The 21,382-nt window shown below is 45.9% G+C and overlaps 1 protein-coding gene across 1 annotated transcript in view; it reads right to left on the reverse strand.

The window, feature by feature from the left end:
• The window catches only part of ANXA13 (annexin A13), a 46,654-nt gene extending 37,080 nt beyond the window's left edge, over nucleotides 1–9,574 (reverse strand). Inside the window, exons 1-2 of the mRNA XM_045860706.1 lie at nucleotides 9,478–9,574; nucleotides 8,206–8,328 (exon numbers count right to left, since the gene is read on the reverse strand). Of these exons, the coding sequence (XP_045716662.1) occupies nucleotides 8,206–8,328; nucleotides 9,478–9,492 (138 nt within the window). The 5' untranslated portion in view covers nucleotides 9,493–9,574. The remainder of the gene's footprint in view (nucleotides 1–8,205; nucleotides 8,329–9,477) is intronic.
• Between the last annotated feature and the right edge of the window lie 11,808 nt (nucleotides 9,575–21,382).

The following is a 21,382-nucleotide window of genomic DNA, read 5'->3' on the forward strand; positions in this document are numbered from 1 at the left end:
TGGATGTTGCTATTTCCCCTGGTAAGGGAGTTTAAAGGTGCATTGGATCCAAGCCTATTAATTATTTCTTTAAAATTCTAAAACATTTTTAGCTTTCTTTTCATTCCCACCACAACCATCTAAACCCTTGTCACTGGAAGGGTGCATGATTTTACTGCCTTTCTCTCTGATCTTCAACTCTTCATTCTCTTTCTATTTTGGTCCACTTAATAGTAGCAGCAGCATTAGTACGAATATTAATAAAAAATAATACTTATAAGAAAATAATAATGATAAATAGATATCCCTCAACCCCAAAGATAAGTAAGGCCAACCCTGGCCACAGTGGTAGTAGTCCGAGGAGCAGCTGTATGACCCAAGCCAATTATAATTTTTCCCTAACATTTTTATGCGTAGATGTGTAGAGAATGAAATTCTTTTCCCTGAGGTTGTTAATCTGGGTCTGTTTGAGGGCATGGAATTCTCTGTGGAGCCTGAGCTATCTGTGGAGCTGCTCAGTAACTCCTTTTGCCTCCCATGCTATTGAAAAGGAAAGCTCCTTTTCAGTAGGAGCGAATGAGGGCAACACAAACACACACACACACACACACACACACACACACACACTTGCATACACACACACACAGAGAAAGGGAGGATGAGAGAGCGAGAGCGAGCAGCCCTGGGTAAGAATCATGATTCATGACTATCCTTTTCCCTCTCCCCCCTTCCCAGGGATTGGTCTAGGGATGGGCTTTTGACCAATTTCTGGCTGATGGGATAGAAAGAAATGGCTGCTTGGGCTTTCCGTAAAGATTTTCCTCACGGCAGGGGTGTGGTACAGGAAGAGAAAGGCCCTTTTTTCTCTATCCCCTTCCTTCTTGCTTGTGACCCTATCACGTGAGATGATTAGCCTAAGCCCATGACCATGATCTTGCACCCACAAGGGAGATGTTGCCAGCATGTCGAAGGTGGCAGAATGGAGAGGCAGACAGGGTCCCTAATGGGTCCTTAATGGGTCCCTAATGAACTGTTGAACCAACACTGGAATCCCTTCCTTGCAGACTTCCTCTTAGCGTTGATAACTAAATGTGTTTGTTATTTAAGCCACTGTTGGTCTGGTAATTTGACTGCTACTTGTAATCGAACACACATCATCTTAAAAACAACTGAATGCATACCTCCCAAACTACCTCAAGCCTTGCCTTCTCTCTCTTTTCTTAAAAATATATTTTTTTGATTATGCTATTTCAGTTGTCCCAGTTTTTCCCTCTTTTCCTCCCTCTGCTTGATAACCCCCTTTCCCACAGCAGTCCCCCACTTAGTTCATGTCCATGGGTTATGAATAAATAAGTTCTTTGGCTTCTCCATTTCCTATGCTGTTCTAAACATCCCCCTGCCTATTTTGTACTTACCAATTATGCCTCTTAATCCCTGCACCTTTTCCCCCATCCTTCCTTCCCCCCTCCCAGCTGATAACCCTCCAAATGATCTCCATATCCATGATTCTGTTCCTGTTCTTATTGTTTGTTTAGTTTGTTTTTTTAGATTCACTTGTTGATAGCTGTGCATTTGTTGCCATTTTAATGTTCGTAGTTTTGATCTTCTTTTTTAAAAATAAACCCCTTTAACATTTCATGTAATAATAGCTTGGTGATGATGAACTCCTTAAGCTTTACATTGTTTGGGAAACACTTCATCTGCCTTTCAATTCTAAATGTTAGCTTTGCTGGATAGAGTAATTTAGGTTGTAGGTCCTTGCTTTTCATCACCTTGAATATTTCTTGCCAGTCCTTTATTGCCTGCAGAGGTTCTTTTGGGAAATCAGCTGATAGTCTCATGGGAACTCTTTTGTAAGCAATTCTCTGCTTTTCTCTTGCTGCTTTTAAAATTCTCTATCTTTAACCTTTGGCATTTTAATTATGACGTGTCTTGGTGTGGTCCTCTTTGGGTCAAACTTGTTTGGGACTATCTGTGCTTCCTGGACTTATGTGTCTATTTCCTTCACCAAATTAGGGAAGTTTTCTTTCATTATTTTTTCAAATAAGTTTTCAGTTTATTGCTCTTTCTCTTCTACTTCCGGCATCCCTATGATTCTGATGTTGGTATATTTGGAGATATCCCAGAGGCTCCTTATACTATCCTCATTTTTATGAATTATTTTTTCTTGCTGTTTCGATTGAATGCTTACTTTTTTCCTTACATTCCAAATCATTGATTTGAATCTGGGCTTCATTCCCTCCACTGTTGGTTCCCTGTAGATTTTTTCTTTATTTCACTTAGTGTAACCTTCACTTCTTCCTGGGGCTTTTTCATATTGTTGCCATACTTAGTGAGTTCTTTAAGCATCCTGATCACCAGTGTTTTGGGTTGGTTATCTCCGTTTCCTTTAGTTCTTTTCCTGGGGTTTTGTTCTATTCTTTCACTTGGGTCATATTTCTTTGTCTCCTCAATTTGGCAGCTTCCATGTGTTTGTTTCTGTGTATTAGGTAGAGGTGCTTTGACTCCCTGTCTTAGTAACATGGCCTGTGGTTGAAAAGGCACCTGTAAATTGTGTAGGGCAGAGCCGTAGGTAATCACCGGAGTTGGGGGAGGGGGGCAACCTGTTTCAAAGTGGTGACTTTGTGGCTCTCTGTGGGTGGAGGGCTTGGAGAAGCGACAGTGCTGCTATCTGGCTTCTGTAGGTTTGCCCAGTACTTGCCCTGATTCCAGTCACTTCTCTTACTTCCTATTACGACTGGCACCCTTCCAGCTATTGCCCTGGTGCTGAATCCTACAATGTGCCTTGTGTACATTCTAAGTCCTTGTGTGCCCTTTAAGCAGAGTCTCCTGAAGATCCAGCAGTTTCATCTGCTGCCCCAAACACCACTGGATTTTACAGCCAGAAGTTATGGCAATTTATCTTCCTGGCACTGGAACCCTGGGCTATGTGGTCTGGCCTGGGGCTGTGATCACTTGCTCCCAAGGTGTCCCTCTCTATTTTTATCCACCACATGTGAATGTGGGACCACCCATTCTGCTGCCACTGCCTCTCCATGCCACACCACATCTCTGTGACTCTCTCTCTGCCTGTCTCCACGTCTCTGCTCCTCCTGCTGGATGAATGTGGCTTCTTTAGAGCCTCAGTTCTCAGACTTCCATACAGCTCGATTTCCTGATGGTTCTGGTTGTTTTCTGTTTTGAGGTCTAGTTGTAATTCTTCCTGTGGTTGCATGAGGAGGCAAAGTGCGTTTACCTACGCCTCTACCTTGACTGGGAGTCTCTATCTTGAGTTTCAGATCCAGCTACCTGCTAGGCTTTATACCCATCTATATCACAGATGCCTCAAACCCAGCAGATCCCCAAACCAAACTCACCCTCTCCTCTGCCTTATCCCCAGGATGTGTCACCATCTACCCGGGTGCACACACCAGGTACCTGGGAGTTACTCTATTTTTCCTTGTCCCTCCCCTCCCATATCCAATCAGCCAGCAAGTTATGTTGACTTGACCATTCAGTCTGTCTTCTTCTCCAGTTCCATTGTCATTGTTTTAGTTGGGGACAGAGGTTCGTCATCTTTTTCCAGGACCACTGCTTCCCAAGTGCTTTACTTGCCCTCATTTGTGTTTCTCTCTAACCCTTTCTCCACCAGCTCCCAGCGTGGTCCATCCGAAGCATGGCTCTGACCCTGTCATTCCTTTGTCTGAGATCCACTGAGGCTTCCCGATTGCCTCAGGCAGTGGTTCCCAAAGTGCGGTCCCCTTGTTTCTCCTGCACAGAACCACTCTCTCCACTGTCTAATTTCCAGTCTTTTTACCATGGACACATTTCTGTTAGCATATCTATCACATGTCATTATAATTATTTGTTTGTTTGCCTCCCTTTCTAGATCATGAGCCCATTTTCAAGGTATGGGCTGTGGGCTTTTCTTATTCTTCTGTGTACCTACAGAGTCTCAGACAGTGCTTGGCTCATAGTAGTTTCTCTAAAAGAGTATGTAGAATTTCCTGAAAAAATGGAGAGTAGTTTCCTTCCTCTGCACTAGCAGAGGGCCTCCTCTTGCTGCCTTCCTCTGCTCTAGGGTGAGGTGGGAGAAAGTGCAGCCTGGGGTGGGATGGAGGACGGAGCAGAATGGGGCAGTTCCCTGGGTCGCATGTGGTGTGAGGGGCCGAGGGCTAAGCAGATTTTAAATGCCGTCATCCAGGCATGTCTGTAGGCTGAATGGTGGGAGTAGTTCATTGCCAAGGCTGGGACAAAGCCCTAGCCTCTGGGCCTGTGAGAGCCTTTTGCTTTCACATTGCCTCTCAAACTTGAGTGAACATCAGAATCACCTGGAGGGCTGGTGCAGCTGCAGACTGTTGGGCAGGCCCCACCCTCAGATTCCCTGTCTCAGTAGATCTGGCCCAAAATCTGCATTCCTAACAAGATCCTAGGTTACACCAATGGTGCTGGTCTGGGGACCCCATTTAGGAACCATGGCACTAGAAGAACACCTAATATTAGACCCATGGTTCTCAACTTTGGGTGCATTGGAATCACTAGGGGAATGTTGAACACACAGGTACCACGACCTTACCCACACAGTGGTCTGGGGTGTGACTGGGCAAAGGGATTTGGACTCCAGTGGTTTAAGGCTCTTTTAGAAAATTTAATGAATTGATGAGTTCATCAAATGCTTGTTGAACATTTTCTGTGTGCCAGACATTGTGTTGGCAATGGGTATGCAAAGATGAAAAGGATGCAGTCCTACCCCCAGAGAGCTATCAATCCAGTGCAGGGAAGGTGTATAAACAGTTCTAAAACCACATGGGAGAAGAAGGATGGCTTTATGTACAGAGTATTATGGAAGCATTAAGAAAGAACATTTTTTTAAAAAAGAAAGAAAAAAGAACATCTAGTCCAGCCTGGGGGAAAAGGAGGAAGTTAGGGATGGGGTAGAGAGTGGATGACGAGGTGAACACCCACTTCAATAGTTTCAGAAATCCCAATATTTTAGCTCCTACTTGGTGTCATATGAGCCTGTAATGAGCCCAAGGCATAGTGTGAAGAACTTCTGTCTAAATCCAAATCTATTCTTCACCTCCTACGTGTACAACCTTGGACCAATGACATAACCTCTCTTTTCCTCACTTTCCACATATTTAAAAGGTGAAAGATAATAGCCTCTCCCTCTGTTGGGAGAACTAAATGATGTGCCATGGGTAGAGCACTAAGCGGAATGAAAGGCTCAAATATCAACGACCAGGGCCAACGCCCTCAGAACAGCTCACGGTGCAGTGAGCTCTTGACAAATTTCCGTTGTCGCCATCATGTCATTTCCAAAGAAGGCCCCTTTAAACCTCCAGTTATGCCCTCACCACTAGGAGTTGGGGCTCCTATTGCTGTGAGGTGGAGCAGACACGCTGGCACGCCCTGGGGTGCCTCCATTCCACCCCCTCCACTGAGGGGCCCAGGCTCCTATGGCTTGAGAGTCCTTGTGTCAGGTTTTCGGTTTGCATGCTCTTCCTTCTGTCTGCGTCCTTGTCCTGGAAGCCTTTCCCCACCTCTTTAAATGACTGCACTTTATCTACTGTAGACAAGAAACCTCCAAGCCACGACTGTGAAACTGTGTCTCAAAGACAGCTCGATTTCGAATGGGAAACCTGTGTTTCAGTCAAGAAGGTGTGCTTTACTGCATGCCCTGTTTGATGTTCGGGGGTGTTGTGACTCCTGGTGGGGACCTGACACGCTAGCTTCCTGGCACAAAACATTTCCTGAGAGAAGAGGTACGACTGCCTCGCCCAGGCTGGCTTCTGCTTGGGGTTCACTGTGCTTCTTTGGCTTTTTTTTTTATCACATTTTAGTGCACACTCTCAGTTAAAACCAAACCCACTTTTATCTCAGATCCCCAGTCACAGTTTTACCTGCCTCCACAGCCTCCCTTCTTTTTGGGGAATCTGGACCTATTCCCCTCTTGTCCTGTGGCTCCCCAGTGTCCTTCCCTGTCCACCTTCATCTGAGCTTGCCTGTTATTCACCCACCACTGTTCTCCCTCTTAGATAATATTTATGTTGGCTAAATATTGGCACAAGGAAGTCATAAACGTAGCATGTTTACAAACACCACGGCAGGACGCTAAGCAGATGTCCTCACATTTACAGGGTGGCTTTCACTTTCAGGCAGTTGTAATGGCACCTGCTTTCACGGACAGTGTGCCGATCTGTCCTTGTAAAGACAGTGGTACGCCCCAGGTCAGTGTTTCTCAAACTCCGTGGTACAGTAGCATTGTCTAGGGAGCATTTACAAATCCCAGAGGCCAGGCCAACCTCCACACCAGTTCATTCAGAGGCTCTGGGGGGCAGGCACCGGTGGGTTCTAGAACTCCCCAGTGTGCATCCAAGTTTGAGAACTTGTTCCCCAGTTCAGCGCTTCTCAGACTTTAGCACACATGAGAATCGCTGGAGGATCTTGTTTAAGATGCAGATTCTGATTCAGGAGGTCTGGGCGGGCCTGAGATTCTGCATTTCTAATAAGCTCCCAGGCAACCACGTGGATACCAATACTTGTCCAGGACCCACACTTTGAGTAGCAAGGCTCTGGTCTCGTGTAGTGCCTGTTTATCGGCCTTGAAAATAATTCCCCAGAAATCCTGAGTCCTCTTCAGTTTGTGATTCTTTCCCATATATATCAATGGCCCCACTACATCTCATTCTCTCTGTTACTTTGCTAATACCCTACAGCCACACTCTCTGCAAAGCCATCTCACTCAATCTCAATACTCTTTTGCTCTAGATACTGAGTTTCTCAAAAACAACTCCCAGGGTAGATACTGAGAGGCATCTGGCTAGACCTAAGAAGATTTTTCCAAGTAAGATGGGTCTTACTTTTCTGTCTGTGCACAGAGTTCATGGAACTCAAGGACGCACCCCCAGGCTCAGCAGGCTCTGTGGACATGGTGTGATTTAGCTGATGACAGCAACCCAGAATCTTATTAGTGCTCCAAATACGTTAGTCACAAACACTAGGTCTCTAGTTTAAAAAAAAATAATTAATGATGATAGAAGGATTGGGGAAAGCACAAAGCAAAAAAAAGTAATTTTCAGTTTTCAGAATTGTCTAGGATTCCATGTTTTAGGACCATGGAAAACGTCGCCTCCTGGCCCAGACGCTGTTGGCTTCACAGCAGTGTCTGCCAGACGGTTCTGTGCGAGCCCTGATCTGTGGACGTGTTCTTGGGGACTCAGAGCTCTCCGGGTAGGTTTCTTCAATAGTGTAGTTAGTGCCGATAACTTAAAAAATGACCGACAGCACATTGCACATCAGGACGACCCATCGTGGCTAAGGCTCGAGACCTCAGCGCCTGCATTTGTGTGTCTGCGTGCAGCTGTCTAGATGCCGAGCAGCCACACGTTTGTTGTTGCAGGCTGACGACAACAGAACAAAGAACAGAGGGAGGTTTGATGTAGAAGTCACGCAGTTTAGCCAAGAGGAGGCCCCATCGTATCCCAGGAGTCTGACACACAGAAGTTTCTCAGTAGCGTGGATAGAGAAACGTGGTAGGAGAACTCAGGAGTCACGCACCACATCCCGTTGCGGACGGGCTGCAAGTCAGAAGGAGCCGCACCCTGGCCCTCAGAACGGGTTTCACACTGCGCACCGCCGTTCAGTCCCGCACGGCAGCTTTGTCCGTGACACCGAACCAGCGACACACGTTTGCACCTCCTCGCCCTGTGCTTTATACTAGCATGTAAATTTTCCCCTTTTTATTTAATTTTTTAAATTTGTTTTTGTTGCATAGTTGCTTCAGAATTACAAGCATTGCTTTAAGTTTATAGATATGCAAGGTACTTTCTAACGCAAAGGATGTAAGTCATTACTGGGACAAATTTTTTTTTGTCCTGTCAGACGGCCTTGCATTTACTCATTCAGAAACACAGCCTTAGAACATATTCATTCCTTGGGCACACGTTAAATATCATTAGTATTTAAAAAAATGTCATTGTGGCCACTTGTAGCCTCATGCTCTCCCGTTTTAGTCCTTGTTAAGGGGACACTATTGGAAGTGTAAACTCAGTTCTTAAAATTACGTTTTTATATTAGCTGCAAATATCATGGCAAACATTTTCCCAGGGACATTTTTTTGATGCCTGACGATGACATTCTCAGACTGGAGGGGTGTGTCCAGTACCACAGGTCACTGGTGAGTAATACCGGGCCCAGAAGAAAACCCCGTCCCACCCAGGATTTGGAGGGGAAAACCGTGCTTACAGGCTGCTGGGCCTCCAGCTGTCCGCTCCCTGACGGGTGGCTGAGAGGGCGCACGGCTGTCGAGGCTGAGGTGTCCCCTTTGGGCAACTGCTGGCTGCCTTCTGAGAGGGAGTAAGAATGGCTCTGAAGATTCAAAAGAGAAATACGTAAGAATGCTAGACAAATCACAGGAGTCAGCTGCCCTGGGAGGTCGACTTTCAAGGGATGAAATGTCCTCCTGAAGTGCCCGTGCGGGGACAGGTCATGGCCCCTGAGGTCCTCGGCCCCTCTCACAAGTGTTTCAAGAGTAGGTTTCATTTTCTCTGAAAGATGTTCTGACTGCAGGCTTATAATCTTGGCTAGTATGTGATATCGTTTACAGGTGATTTAAAAATAATGCCTCTCTGAAGAAGATATCTGTAGGTTTGCAACCATCCGAGTGCAAGTTTAATTCATAGCAAAGGAAAAAAAACATAAAGTTAGAGTTTACAGATAATTTTGGAGCTTTATTCTCTCGCTCCTTGGGTTCTCACAGTAAATCATCCTTGCTGTGGGAAGCTATGGTAGGTGCCGCAAAGCCTTGTTAAAGTTCTTATTGCAACAGCTTTAGCCATTCATTTTTTAAGATCTTACTCTGACCTGCCTTGTGCATAGCTGGTTCCAAATGGTAGCGTTTTTGGCAGTTTGTAGTTATTAATGGTTTAGATGTATTATTCACATGAGCCTAGGCATTTCAGAAGGAAAGTAAACTATTGAGTCCATTTCATGGATATTTGCAAATATCTGGATGTTGGATGCTGTTTAGAAATCATACTGGAATATTTTCACCTTTCAATCCAAGTGCTACGGCCTTGCTGGAGTATAATTTTACCTTGATCTGTTGATATTCGCAACAAGAACCTGTCTTCCCTGCCAAATTCTAATGGCCATCGTCTATGAACTTCTGTGCCACTCTGCTACCGACAGCTTTAGTCACTCATTCCACAAATGCATATTAACCATTTTGCGCTCTGCAAGGCACTGTTTATTACCTTGTTGTAAACACTTCTCTAAAAGAATCTTAATCTTAGTCATAATCTTAATCTCCATTGTAAGAGATTTTTGACTAACGGAGAAAAATACATTGCAAATGTATTTCAAAAGCATGCTGTGCTATTGCAAAAACCAGTGATAAGGGTTAACCACAATGGTCAAGTATAAAAGTGCCGATCATGATTTAATAGTTTAAATTTGTGCACATGCTATAACCAAAATTAAAACTTTGCTCGATTCCCAAAGGCAATAAATACTTACGTGACGATTGCCCATTTTCGTCTTTCTGAGATAGTTGTTAAGAGATCAGCTCTGCTAAAGGCCAAGTTTATAATGGTTTTCCCAGGACATAATACCGCTTGAGTTTAATGAGTAACTTTTGGCATTGAATATGAATACATTGTTGGGGATGGGTAGGGTGTGGCCTGCTTGCAGATAAGCTTACCTGGCCCAGCCTGCCTCAGCACACCATCTCTTTAAAATAAGATATTTATTAATCAATCAAATGTAGGCTTTTTAAGTTGAATAACTTACTCATAACTAAAGGCCTAAACCTAGCTCACTTCTGGATTATTGCAAAAGTCATGATTATTTTATTTTATGTGTTCATTTAAAATTTCATACCTCAACCAAACAAGACTGAAACATCTTTCTATTTTTCTCACATCACTATTATTGGCACAGAAAATCTTTCTGAGGACTACACTGAGTTATGGTAACATCATTTGATCATATAACTAGTTTTTAAATTAAAAAGTAATATGCGGAGTTAGCAAAAAAAATTCTTCTTAGTGATTTGAAAAGGTGTCATGAAAAGTAAGCCTGCTGACTCCTGGCCCCTCCCCCCGTGGTTTCCTGTGAATCCTTCCAGAAATGGTATGTATACAGCTTCACGTCTCTCCGTTTATCTGTCTGGCTGTCTGTCTATCCATCCCTGGACTGCTTTATTCCCCCTCTCGACAGATGAGTTTGTACAATGCATCATGCTCCACATCGTGTATGTGTCAAATACTAAAGAGATACATGCCGTCGGCATATTTTTCCCCCAGTATGGTGATTCATGATGGGCGTGAACCGAACCTTATTTCATCTGTCCACTACTCAAGGTCATTTCGGTTGTTTTGGTCTTCTGCATGAATCCTTGCCTATGTGTCCATGTTTGTCTGTAGAACAAACTCTTAGGTTGCATTTGCTGGCCAAAGAGCATTTGCATTTAAAGTTGCCATGAACATTGCCCAGCTGTCCTTTGCACAGACATAGACATGCTGAACCTTTCTCAAAGGCCAGCGGACCGATGAGGCTGACTTTGAAGACACACGTATGCCCCCCCCACCCCATGATGGCATGTCCGGGCTCACTTCTGCACATGCTGGCCAACACTAAGCAGTATTAATGTTTTTTTACTTACACCGATTTCAAAGATGAAAAATGGCTATCTCACTGTTTAATGTATACTTGTTTCCTCGACATTCTTAAAACTGTATGTCTCATTTCTTAAAAGCCCTTTGCATGAATTTTTTGTGGTCTACTTAGGTCCTTGATTTTTATTTTGAGTTACTAGTCTTGTCATTATTTAGCTGTAACAAGACTTGGTTTACAATAAGATCTAGGCTTTTGTCAAGGGTAACAATCATTTTCCCCCAATTTGTTGCTGGTCTTTGGTCTCTGAGTATGTTGAGAGTGTGTATGTGTGTGTGAGGAAAGTGTTGGTGTTTAAGTATTTAAATATATCCATCTTTTCTTCTTTGGCTTGCTCGGAAAAAACATCTCTGCACTAAGATGACTACAACTTCTCATAATTTGCTTCATGTTCTTTTAATAACTTCATTTTCTTAAGGCTTACATCTTCGATCCATTTGGAATTGATTTTGATATAGAGTAAGGAAGGAATAGAGTCAGCTTTTGTTTTGGTTATTTAATCGATCCTAGGTAGTTAATAAATAATTCATCTTTCCTCTGCTGGTCTAAGATGCCATCTTTAGCGTATGCCAAAATTCCCATGTGATACAGTGTTAAAATTCTGAGTGTACATATCCATTCTTGTGTTCTTTAACCACGGTCTTTTGAAAGCCTCGGGTGTGCTGACTGCTGGGCCTACAAGCGCGGGCAAGATGGACATGAACTTTCTCTTCCCAGAACGTGCAGTCAGGTGGAGAAGCTGTTGGAGAGACAGACCATTGCAGATGGTTGTAGGGCTGCGGGGACACTGAATAGCATGCTGTGATAAAGGTGTGTGTGTGTGTGTGTGTGTGTGTGCGTGTGTGTATGCATGTAATTTTCTTTAAAGTGCATGCTCTGCAAGGAGCTACCATTTAAGCTGTGAACGGAAGCTTGAAAAGGTTTTGAAAAGAGAAGAGTGTTCAGATCAGATGTTCTTACTTTGGGCTATGGCTCAGGAGCAGCAAAGAGCTTTGCAAATCAGAAGAACTGGAAGACGGTCAGAGAGACTGGAGTGTCTGTGTGCCAGGCAGGGGCATGTGTGCTGGGGAAACGGGGTAAGAGAGATAACACTCTCCTCCAGGAACTGAGTTACAGTGAACACTTAGACCCTCCGCTATTATTTGTCTTTAGTGTCTAATTGTGTTCCATAGTTTGCTGCCTCCTTGTCCCAGCCTGAGACCTCTGAGGGCGCAGTCTTCCTCGCCCCACCTCTGTGAACCAACCTCTGTGTCACTGACCCTCCTAGAACCCTTGATTGGTGACGTCTCTCTCCCTCCCTTCCTGTCCTGCCACCCCCCAACCCCCGCCCACTGTTGAAGCTCAAAGTCCAGGCGGAACCAGGCAATCAGACGTGCAGAGTGTTCAATGTGGAGACAGCTCTGTTCCCCGTGCTGAGTTCCTGAGCACAGGAAATGCCTAAGGAAGAGATATGGATAGTTTATGACTCCAGGGAGGTGAAAGACACGAAACTTAGAGGCCGAGTAGAAAGCTGATGCACTTAAAAATTTTTTTCTAGATCACCACCACTATAGCCACCTCTTGATTATTTAAATTTGCCCACAGTCAAGTTCAGATTTAAGGCAAACACAACTATTCAGAATATCATCTCCTCCTTTTCTCCTCCCCAGCTGCATGGGTGTGCGGTGAGGTGGCCGGGAGGGTTCTAAGCCGCCGCAGGGGAAGGAGATCACCTCTGAGGAATTCCTGGGAGGGTGTCAGGACTGGTGGCCCACCCCACTGGGAAGACAGATCCGCCTGGGAAGACATGGGGGGGAAGAGTAGGCACAGAAGAGTATTGGGGGAGAGTAGGGTTTTTTGTATTATTATGAATATTCAGTGATTCCACATTGTTACAGGTGCTGTGTAATATCCTGACTAGACTGGGCCTATTTATTCACACCTCTCGGATTTCAGTGGTTCTCAAAGTGGGCGTGGCAGCCAGAGTTCCCGTTTCCCTTCTGACCTGTGAGTCTCGGTAGCACGTCATCAATCAGTCTTGCCAAAGGGAGTCTCTCCTTCTCCACCGCCCACCAAGATGGTGTCTAACACTTCTTCAAAATGTTACCCATACATCCGTTGGGAGTTAAACTGTATATCCTTTCCTCCCCCCACCCCAAAAAGACACATTGGGGTCATAACCCTCAGAACCTGTGAATGTGGCTTTATGTGGAAACAGGGTCTTTGCAGATGTAATCGAGTTAAGGAGAGGTCATTAGGGTGGGCCAGAAGCCATTGTCACTGGTGTCTTTATAAGACGAGGAACGTGCCTTGTGAAGACACACACAGGGGGAGGCTGGATCGTGACCCAGGCAGAGACGGGGGCACTTAGCTGCAGCCAAGGGGCACCCAGGACTGACGGCCACCACCAGGCACCAGGAAGAGGCAGGGTGCAGGGTAGGGGGAGAGCCTCCTCTACAGGTTCCAGAGAGAGAGCCCGCACCTTGATCTTGGACTTCCAGCCTCCAGAACTGTGAGATGATACATTTCTATTGTTGGAAGCCACCCAATTTGTGATACTTTGTTACAGCATTCCTGAGAAACTATTACAACAGCTAAAAAAATAAAAACAAAACAAAACAAAACAAACAAAACATCATCAGTTGCTATGAGTCTTGCAGCAAATACACTGGGCTTTGTAATTTCCATTTAATAAACTTTTCATTTAGAAACAACTTTGGGAAAGATTTCATATTATATGATAACAAGACCACAGTGTTTCAGATTATTCTGTAGCCACACACCACTCAAAACAACAAAAGCACATAGATGCTGATTTTCTAAATATAATAATGAAGTCGAACACTTCCCTAATATCTGTTTCCGCAGGGAGAATTGACAGTATTGTATCTATTTATTTAGTGTAAATGAGATAGAATCCAAACATTATAGTTGATTTTCGACTGATATTTTCCTCTATACAAACAAAAGCAAAAATGTGAATATTTTGTCATATTTGTGTACAGTTTTCCTTCCCCCTCCACGTTAGTGAATAAACTCCCAAGAGCAGAGGCAGGCCCGTTGCTCGGCAAACCCCCGCGTGCAATGTAATGGCTACTTAGTAACAGCCATTGCTTGACCAAGACCCAAAGACTGGAATCTGCAGGAAGTGATTATTGCCGCTGAAACAACCATATCCTATACTCCTGTCCTTCCCCAAATAGTAAAAACCACGAAAGTAACACATTTCATCTTGCAAACACAAAAACAATTTGCAAAAAATCTCATAGAACAAGAAGGCTTCTTCCCTCAGTGATTGGTGAACAAGTGCACACTGTACGTTCGGGACCTGCCGGCTCCGGCTCCAGGGCAGCGCCCTCCCCTGCCGTGTCAGGGGCCTCTTCCCTGCCTGGGGCAATAAAGGAGCCCTGCAAGAAAAATGCCTGGGTTGAATGGAGCATTTTGTGGCAGAAAAACCATGGCCTTGGGAGAGCGAAGCCCTGGGTGTTCGGCTGGTCTCCGGTACAACTTGAGTGTGGTCACACCAGCGTCACAATCTCTCTGGTTCCCGGGTTTCTACTACATACACGTGAGAGTTAGATTTCATTTCTGCATTTACTTCCAGACCTAAAGTTCTGTGAACAATTTGGATTTGGGAAGACACATTGCGACTCTTTTGGTTGCAGGTGACTAAAATCTGGATTCTACAACCTACACAAACAAGGAGCTCAGTGGCTCACATGGTTGGGAAACGTAGTTCGCTCCAGCAGAGCTGCACTGAGCTTTGGAATATATCCCTGGGCTGTCTCTCTCTGTTTCTCAGTCCTGCTGTCACTCAAAGGGGTCTGTTTCCCTTCTCAAAGGCACCATGGCTGCCTGCCGATCCACATTTTCATTCTCACAATCCCAAAGCTAGGGAGAAGAAAATGAGAGCTTTCCTTTGCCCTAAGTTTGAATATATGTCCTGGTCTGATTCTCTGGCCCAAATTGAGACCCATGCTCATTGCTGAGCAGGTCACCATAGCTGGGGAGAGACTATAAGGACTGGATTTTATCTCACCTCTGCAGCTGGGAGAGGAGTCAACCCCACCCAAATCACGTGGTCTGAGAGTGGGGGAGGGGTGGTCACCCAGCGAACTGGGCTGTTCTTCATAACAGAAGGGTGAGTAGACCGTAAGCTGGCGAAAACCAGAGATGGCCACTCGAAGGGCAAAAAGAGCAATATACGGGAAGCAAGAGAGAGAAAGAAAAGGGACAAGGGAGAGATTGCGAGGATGGGAGAAGGCGGAAATTGTTTCCCAGAGCGTTTGGAGCCCACCCGGAGGCTGAGGACCGACATTTGCGCCACCAGAAGGGGGGCTGAGTGCTCTTTCCCTTGGAACTTGCACTTCTGGTGCAGCTTTCTGGGCACCCCTGGGTGAGGCGACCCGCCTGGGGCCGACCCTCCTGTGGTCAGGCGCGTTCAATAGCTGCCCATGCCCCGGTGAACACCAACCACCACGTCCGGCCTGCACTGCGGAATTTCAGAGCCCAGCTCTCGTTCACTAACAGGTCTGCACTGACCGCCATGTCAGGAGAGTGGCAGCACTGTGCTAGGGCCATGGAGCAGAAAAAAGGAAGGTATAAAACAGGGCGTTTGCCCTCCAAGAACTTCAATTTTGTTTGTAAGGAATCCGATATTAAAAAGTAGAATTGGAAGCCAGGATATCATTGAGCTGCTAAGTGGCTGTTACGCACAAGGTACACTGCAGAAGTTGGGAAAGAAGGGGGCGGCCCAAAGGAAGGAGGAAGACTTCACAGGGGCACGGGCCTTCCTCTGGGAGTTACGGAGTGGCAAGAATTTGGAAGGGCACACAGGGGAAGGGCACATGGGGGAAGGGGACACAGGGGATGTCATCAAGTAGTGAGCGCCATCTGGGGACTGACTGGCAGGTGGCGGGGAGACTGACATGTTCATGGGGGAGGGAGAGTTGAGGAGACTGGGGAGTTAATCTCAGTGAGAATGCCTGCACTGGCATAGTGGCAAAGGGGAAATGATCAAAACGAATCCAGCGTGTCAAGTAGGAGTGAGTGGGTCTTGGGGCTGATGTCTTCAGCAAGGGGGCCATCAAGGAAGGGGCTACTCTAGGAAGGAGAGTTGGGGGGGACCTGAGGTGTCGGAAGACCCCTAAAGAGAAGAATTTGGAGGGCAGGAGGAAGAAGAACTGGGCTTAGTTGGGAAGTCATGGATAGAGCCAGACCAGAGAGCCATCCACACAGAGGGTGTTAGCGTTTTTAGGTGTGCGGAGGCCAAGCACGCAGCCCATAAACAAAGACCGGGGACCAAGCTTGGGAAACCTGTTTGGAGGGTGGTGAGGAGAGAGAGGCCATCGAAGAGGTCAGAGGGGTCATCAGAGAAAGTGATAGAGACAAGATGAAGCTAATGAAAAGCACGGAGCATTGCGGTGCAGGCTGCCTCCCCCAGGTCAGCCCTCACCCGCGTCGTGATTTTGTTTTGTTTCAAGGGGTACGAGAAACACTAACGGTGGAGAGAGGTTTGGACTCAAGAAGCCCCAAGAACGACATTCTGCACGCCAGGCGGAGTGGGAGGTATGCTCTCGGCACCATGCGATTGGTGTCATTTCTAGCCCACCCTGCAGCTGGCCCCCCCTCCCCACTGTGAGAACCGGGGAGAAAGGGTGATAGACAGGCACAGGCCAGGGAGACGTAGGTGTCCTCCAGTGGTGCTTTTCTGCTTGCTCGTCCCATGGTCTCTGTGTTATCTCGGGAGAGTGACGGGGCCTCCCACTCATCTTCACAGCAAGGAAGTAGTTACACTAATTATACAGTGCACTGCGTCTTCCTGAGATTCCTTACAGTGCTAAAATCTCCTGAGCTCAGGACACTTCTTTCCACGCTATTCTTCTCCCACTAGAAATAACTTCTACAGTCTCTGCTGATACGTGGGAGTAAACTACCGGGAGGAATGTTAGATTAAGTTCTCAGTTTTATGGAAGTAATTTAGTGCATTTAGAGTTTGGGTGCATTTTTATACTTCAAGCATTTATTGGACAGATAATAAAAAAACCCTGATATATGAAATCCTTCCCACCACCAGTGTATAAGATTCCTTTTTATTCTGGTCTTTCTCCCCAAACTGAGCGTCGTCCCAAATCTCCTTAGGCCTAAAGGGAACTTTGTTTTTAATTTGTTTTCCTGTTTACATGTTCTCACCCGAGAACAGGACTTCCTGGGGACAGCGACCGTCTCCTCTTCACTTTTCTCTATTTCTCTATCCAGTGGCTTGGATGGCACTTGTCACACGGAAATGATGGCAGCTGCCTTACAGCAGGCATTGCTGAGTGAGTGACTGAGAGTGATGAATTCTCTAGAAAGCTGCCTCCCACTGGCCAGATTTTGTTATGAAGAGCTCCAAGGGACATACAAATTTCTTCAACAGCAGTTTAGTTCATGCAAAAATTCTTTAAACAAGTGGACAGTTTGGCTGGAAAAAGCATGTGTGTGTGTGATGTACACAGGTTTTCCTCACGTTGAAGCAGTGCAGGTTAGGAAGACTGGGATTGCCACTTACACCCCCAAAGACGAATGAGTCTGTGTGTGATCCTGTGATTCTTACATCGGTTCCCATTAGCGTTGTTTTAAAGGGGGTTGATTCCTTAGTGCATTCTCATCCACTAAGTGCATGATCACTTAAACAGGTAGTAGTTGACCGAGCGTCCACTGTGTGCCAGGTGCTCTGCCTAGTCACAGGACCAAGTCTCAGCCTGTGGAGCATGCATTGTATTGGGGGCAACGTAAAGGCACAGACAAAGGTGTGGTGACATAATTGCAGATTTTGAAAAGTGCAAGGCTGTGGCGGAAATCAACAGGGGCCCGAGAAGGTGAGTGATGGGGGAGGTCAGCGGTAGGGGCAGGAAGGAGGAGGCTGGGGGCTGAGACCTGAAGAGACTCAGCCTTTGAAGAGCTGGGGAAGCGAACTTCAGGCCAGACAAAGGAGGCCCTGGGGTCAAAGGGCTCTGTGCATTTGAGCAACAGAAAAGGTGTCAGCCTGGAAGCTGGAGTGGGGAGTTGGGGTGACAGTGGAGATAAGGCAGAAGCCATCAGTAGGGCTTTGCAGGCTATGGCCAGGGGTTCAAGTTCATTTGCAGAGAACTGTGAAATCACTAAAGAGTTTTAGGCAGGAGAGCTGCACCATCTGATCCAGTGTTTAAAAGATCGCCCCAGGCGTGTGTGCGTGATGGACTTCATGGCAGCAGTACAGAAGGAGAGGCACAGGTAAGGAGGCTCCTGCGGTGGAGCAGGTGAGAGATGCAGGTGGCTCGGACGCAGAAGTGGCCTTTAGAGGTGGGCACCGATTTGGGAGTGGAGCCGAGAGGACAGGCAGATGGACTGGATGTGGGAACCGAGGACAAAGGAAAATTAAGGATGTCTCTCCCAGACTTGAGGCTCCAAGCCCCTGGAAGAGAAGATGGCAGCACCAGCTGAGGTGAGGAAGTCCGGGCCGGCAGAGGTCACGGAGCAGGGCGCCGAGATATTTGGCTTTGAGTCCTGTTAAGTGTGAGATGTTTATCAGATGGCCAGGTGGTGCTGTCCCAGGGGCCCTGGGGTATGAAGGATGCCTGGGTGGGAGGTGCCTCTGGGAGTCATCAGCCTGGCTGTAAGTCCTGAGTCAGGTGGATGGAGAGTGTGAAGACAGAGGAGATGAGAGAGAGAAGAGGGGGACTCAGGGCTGAGCCTTCGGGGGGCCAGCTCTTGCCTTCAAGGCAGAGGCAGCGGAGAGACAGCGATGGAGGCAGAGAAGGAGCAGTGCGCAGGAACTGAGGGAAGCGGGGAGAATGCCACGTCTAGGAAGGCCAGACAGTGTTTCAAGAAGGTGAGCAGTTAACTCTGTTGAATACAATCTCCGAGGTGAGCAAAGTGTCTAAAGTGTATTTTTGTTTCTAAAAATTAACCTGACAGGCTTTTAGGAATATATGTGTCACCTGAATGAAGCAGTATTTTCTCAGGTAGTTTATTTATTTATTTATAAAGATTTTTTATTTATTTTTAGAGCGAGGGGAAGGGAGAGAGAAAGGGAGAGAAACATCAATGTGTGGTTGCCTCTCACATGGCCCCCACTGGGGACCTGGCCCACCACCCAGGCATGTGCCCTGGTCAGGAATTGAACCAGCGACCCTTTGATTCACAGCCTACGTGCAATCCGCTGAGCTACACCAGCTAGGGCAATTTTTTTCATTACTAATTAATAATAAATATTTCATTAATTCATATATATTTTTAAATTAGTCAACTTAATTGCATTTGTGTAAAGAGATGTGATTATAACCAGAGTCAGGTTGATTGGGATGAAGTAAAGCAGGTGGCTGCTCACCGTGTCACTTCAGGGACACGCAGGGAGTGCCCCATCCTGCTTCTCTGCACTTAGCTGGGGGCCGGGAGCGGCCCCTCCCTCTCTGTGGGCTTCCATTTCAGTAGCTCTAAAGCATGGGGTTAGACCAGGACCTGTGGAGTCGCTTCCACCTCAAGGCTGCTTTGAGACTAAGATTCCGACTAGGACCATTTATCCAGCCCTTTTTAATTAAACTTATTCACATGAATTTTTAAAAAATAAATTTGTCTTTCCAAAAATTTTGCCTAAGGTTAGCATTGCCAGTGTTAATGTGCAAAAAGAGTATTTTCGTTTCTGACTTTTCATTTCGTGATTCTGGGCTAAGCAGTAGCAAGATGCAAGATCCCTCTTTTCAGACTGGTTACTTTTATGACATCTGAAAGCCTGTTCTGTGTTATCAATTTTACTTTACAAGGGCACACTGTGACGAAACTAAGATGCCTGAGATGAGTTCCCTGCCCCGTGAGCTCCTCCCAACCCCCACACTTTGGGTCTGTGTTACTGGCTGACTTCAAGCCCTGAACTTTCTGTAGAGGAAGGGTACATGTTGAAAGTTCTTTGTTTGGAGGCCCTTTGCTCTCCCAAGGGCCAGCGTGTGTGGGCTCCACTCAGGAGGCTGAAAAGCTTTATTTGATGATCTTCATTTGGCAAAAGGTAGCCCAAGGAATGCTGTTCCATAACAACCTTTTTCAGCCTGCATGTCAGATCTCGTGAATGTTCCCGAACTCTCTTTAAAGGCTGTAGGAAATTGTAATGTAAGTCATACACAGTGATAACAGATAAATCATTAATAGAGCAGGAAGCTAGTGAATCACCTGCTGACCAATATGCCACAGGAAATGACAAAAGGTAACGTGAAGGTCGCACATTCACTTTTTAACAGATCATGAAGTCTTCCTGACCTTTCCTGATAGTTAGGATTACTGTTAGAGAAAGAATTCTTAAAGTAACTGATGCAGTCAAGCATTACCAGGAATTTAATGAGTAATTTAGATACACCAACAATTTATTTTTCACAATTTATTTTTTAAAATCCTATTTCAGTCCCACTCTTATGTTTTCAGCCCCCTGAGAAGAGCGAGTTCAGGTTTTGCAGTTTTGGGGGGGTACATGTTAAGTGGCTAGAATGAAACTTGGGTGCTCTGCACCCTGAGGATATTCAGTAGGTGTGGGGGGGCTCTGCCCGCAGGCACCCCCCGCCCCCCCCCCCAGCCACCAGGGATGAGAATAAGTCTACCAAGACATGATCTGCTTGGGGAGGAAAAATGGCCGATCTCTCAAAGGAGAAGGGCCAAGAGCCTTTTCCTCAATGGGCTTTTATTAGGTTCATTTTGCACAGGAATACAGGTAAAGCTCATTAATCATTGTCAGGCAGTGAGGATCAGACAATAGATAGCATACAAAGAACTATGAGGGCTTATTCTGAGTCAGGGTCTGTTAGCTAAAGAGCTATAAAACTTTGGGCAACAAACTCATTTCCTGCTCGGACCCTTATGATTTAATTGAGAGGATTCTAAACAAAGCAGGTTTCACAGGATTTTGTATATCCTTTCTTAGGCCTGATCACCCAGGGAACCTGCCCTTTCCAGCACAGGGCTGCACCACCCTCTGTCATTGTTTCAGGCTTAAATCAGGCAGGGGAAGTAAAGCAGCCAAGAGATTAGGAGACTTCTCACAGACAGAATGAGGACTCAGGTCTTTGTCAAAGCCGAGGGGTGAGGGTCCATCACCCCCTTTTGCTATAGCCCCCAAGTCCTTCCCTGGGGCCTCCCCCTCATCATACCTGTCTTAGGTTGTTCCCCCCTTGAGGAATCTTACCCATCATTGGCTAACTGATCAAGCATTGGGGGCCAGTTATGGATGGAGAAAAAGGAGCAGAAGCAGCACCCCTGCCAGCGAGATAACCTTTGTCTCCTTAGTGGCTTATGATCCGAAGGTCGCTCACTCAGCCTTAGCTATTGGGGGGTTACAGCTTCTGAAACCATGCAGGGTGGTTCCCAATAAGTAGATGGCTGAGAAAACAAACACACAGACAAAAAGTAATTATGTGCTAAGTAGATGTACAAAATAAACAACGATAAGAATTGCAAAAGGTACTTTTTCCTCAGTAGCAAACATAAAACTCCCATACAGATGGGGTCTCCTTTTCCATATAAAAATATTCGTTTATTGTTAATTTAGGTCATCAAGGGAATTCTGGGGATGTAGGGGAACCCTACTGAAAGTGAGTGTTTAAAACTAATTAGCACAATAAAGACCACAAAAAGTAACATTTTTATTTGGTTGAAAAGATATACAAAACCTTCTTATAGAAAAATTCAACTGCATGGCAAAGGCATGTGAGCATGGCTCACCATCAACAATAGTAAAACGCCGGGTGCGTAATTATAGGTATTTTAT

This window comes from Phyllostomus hastatus, unplaced genomic scaffold (assembly GCF_019186645.2).
Source record: "Phyllostomus hastatus isolate PE091 unplaced genomic scaffold, TTU_PhHast_1.1 phas_scaffold_21, whole genome shotgun sequence".
In the NCBI taxonomy this organism is placed as follows: Eukaryota; Metazoa; Chordata; class Mammalia; order Chiroptera; family Phyllostomidae; genus Phyllostomus; species Phyllostomus hastatus.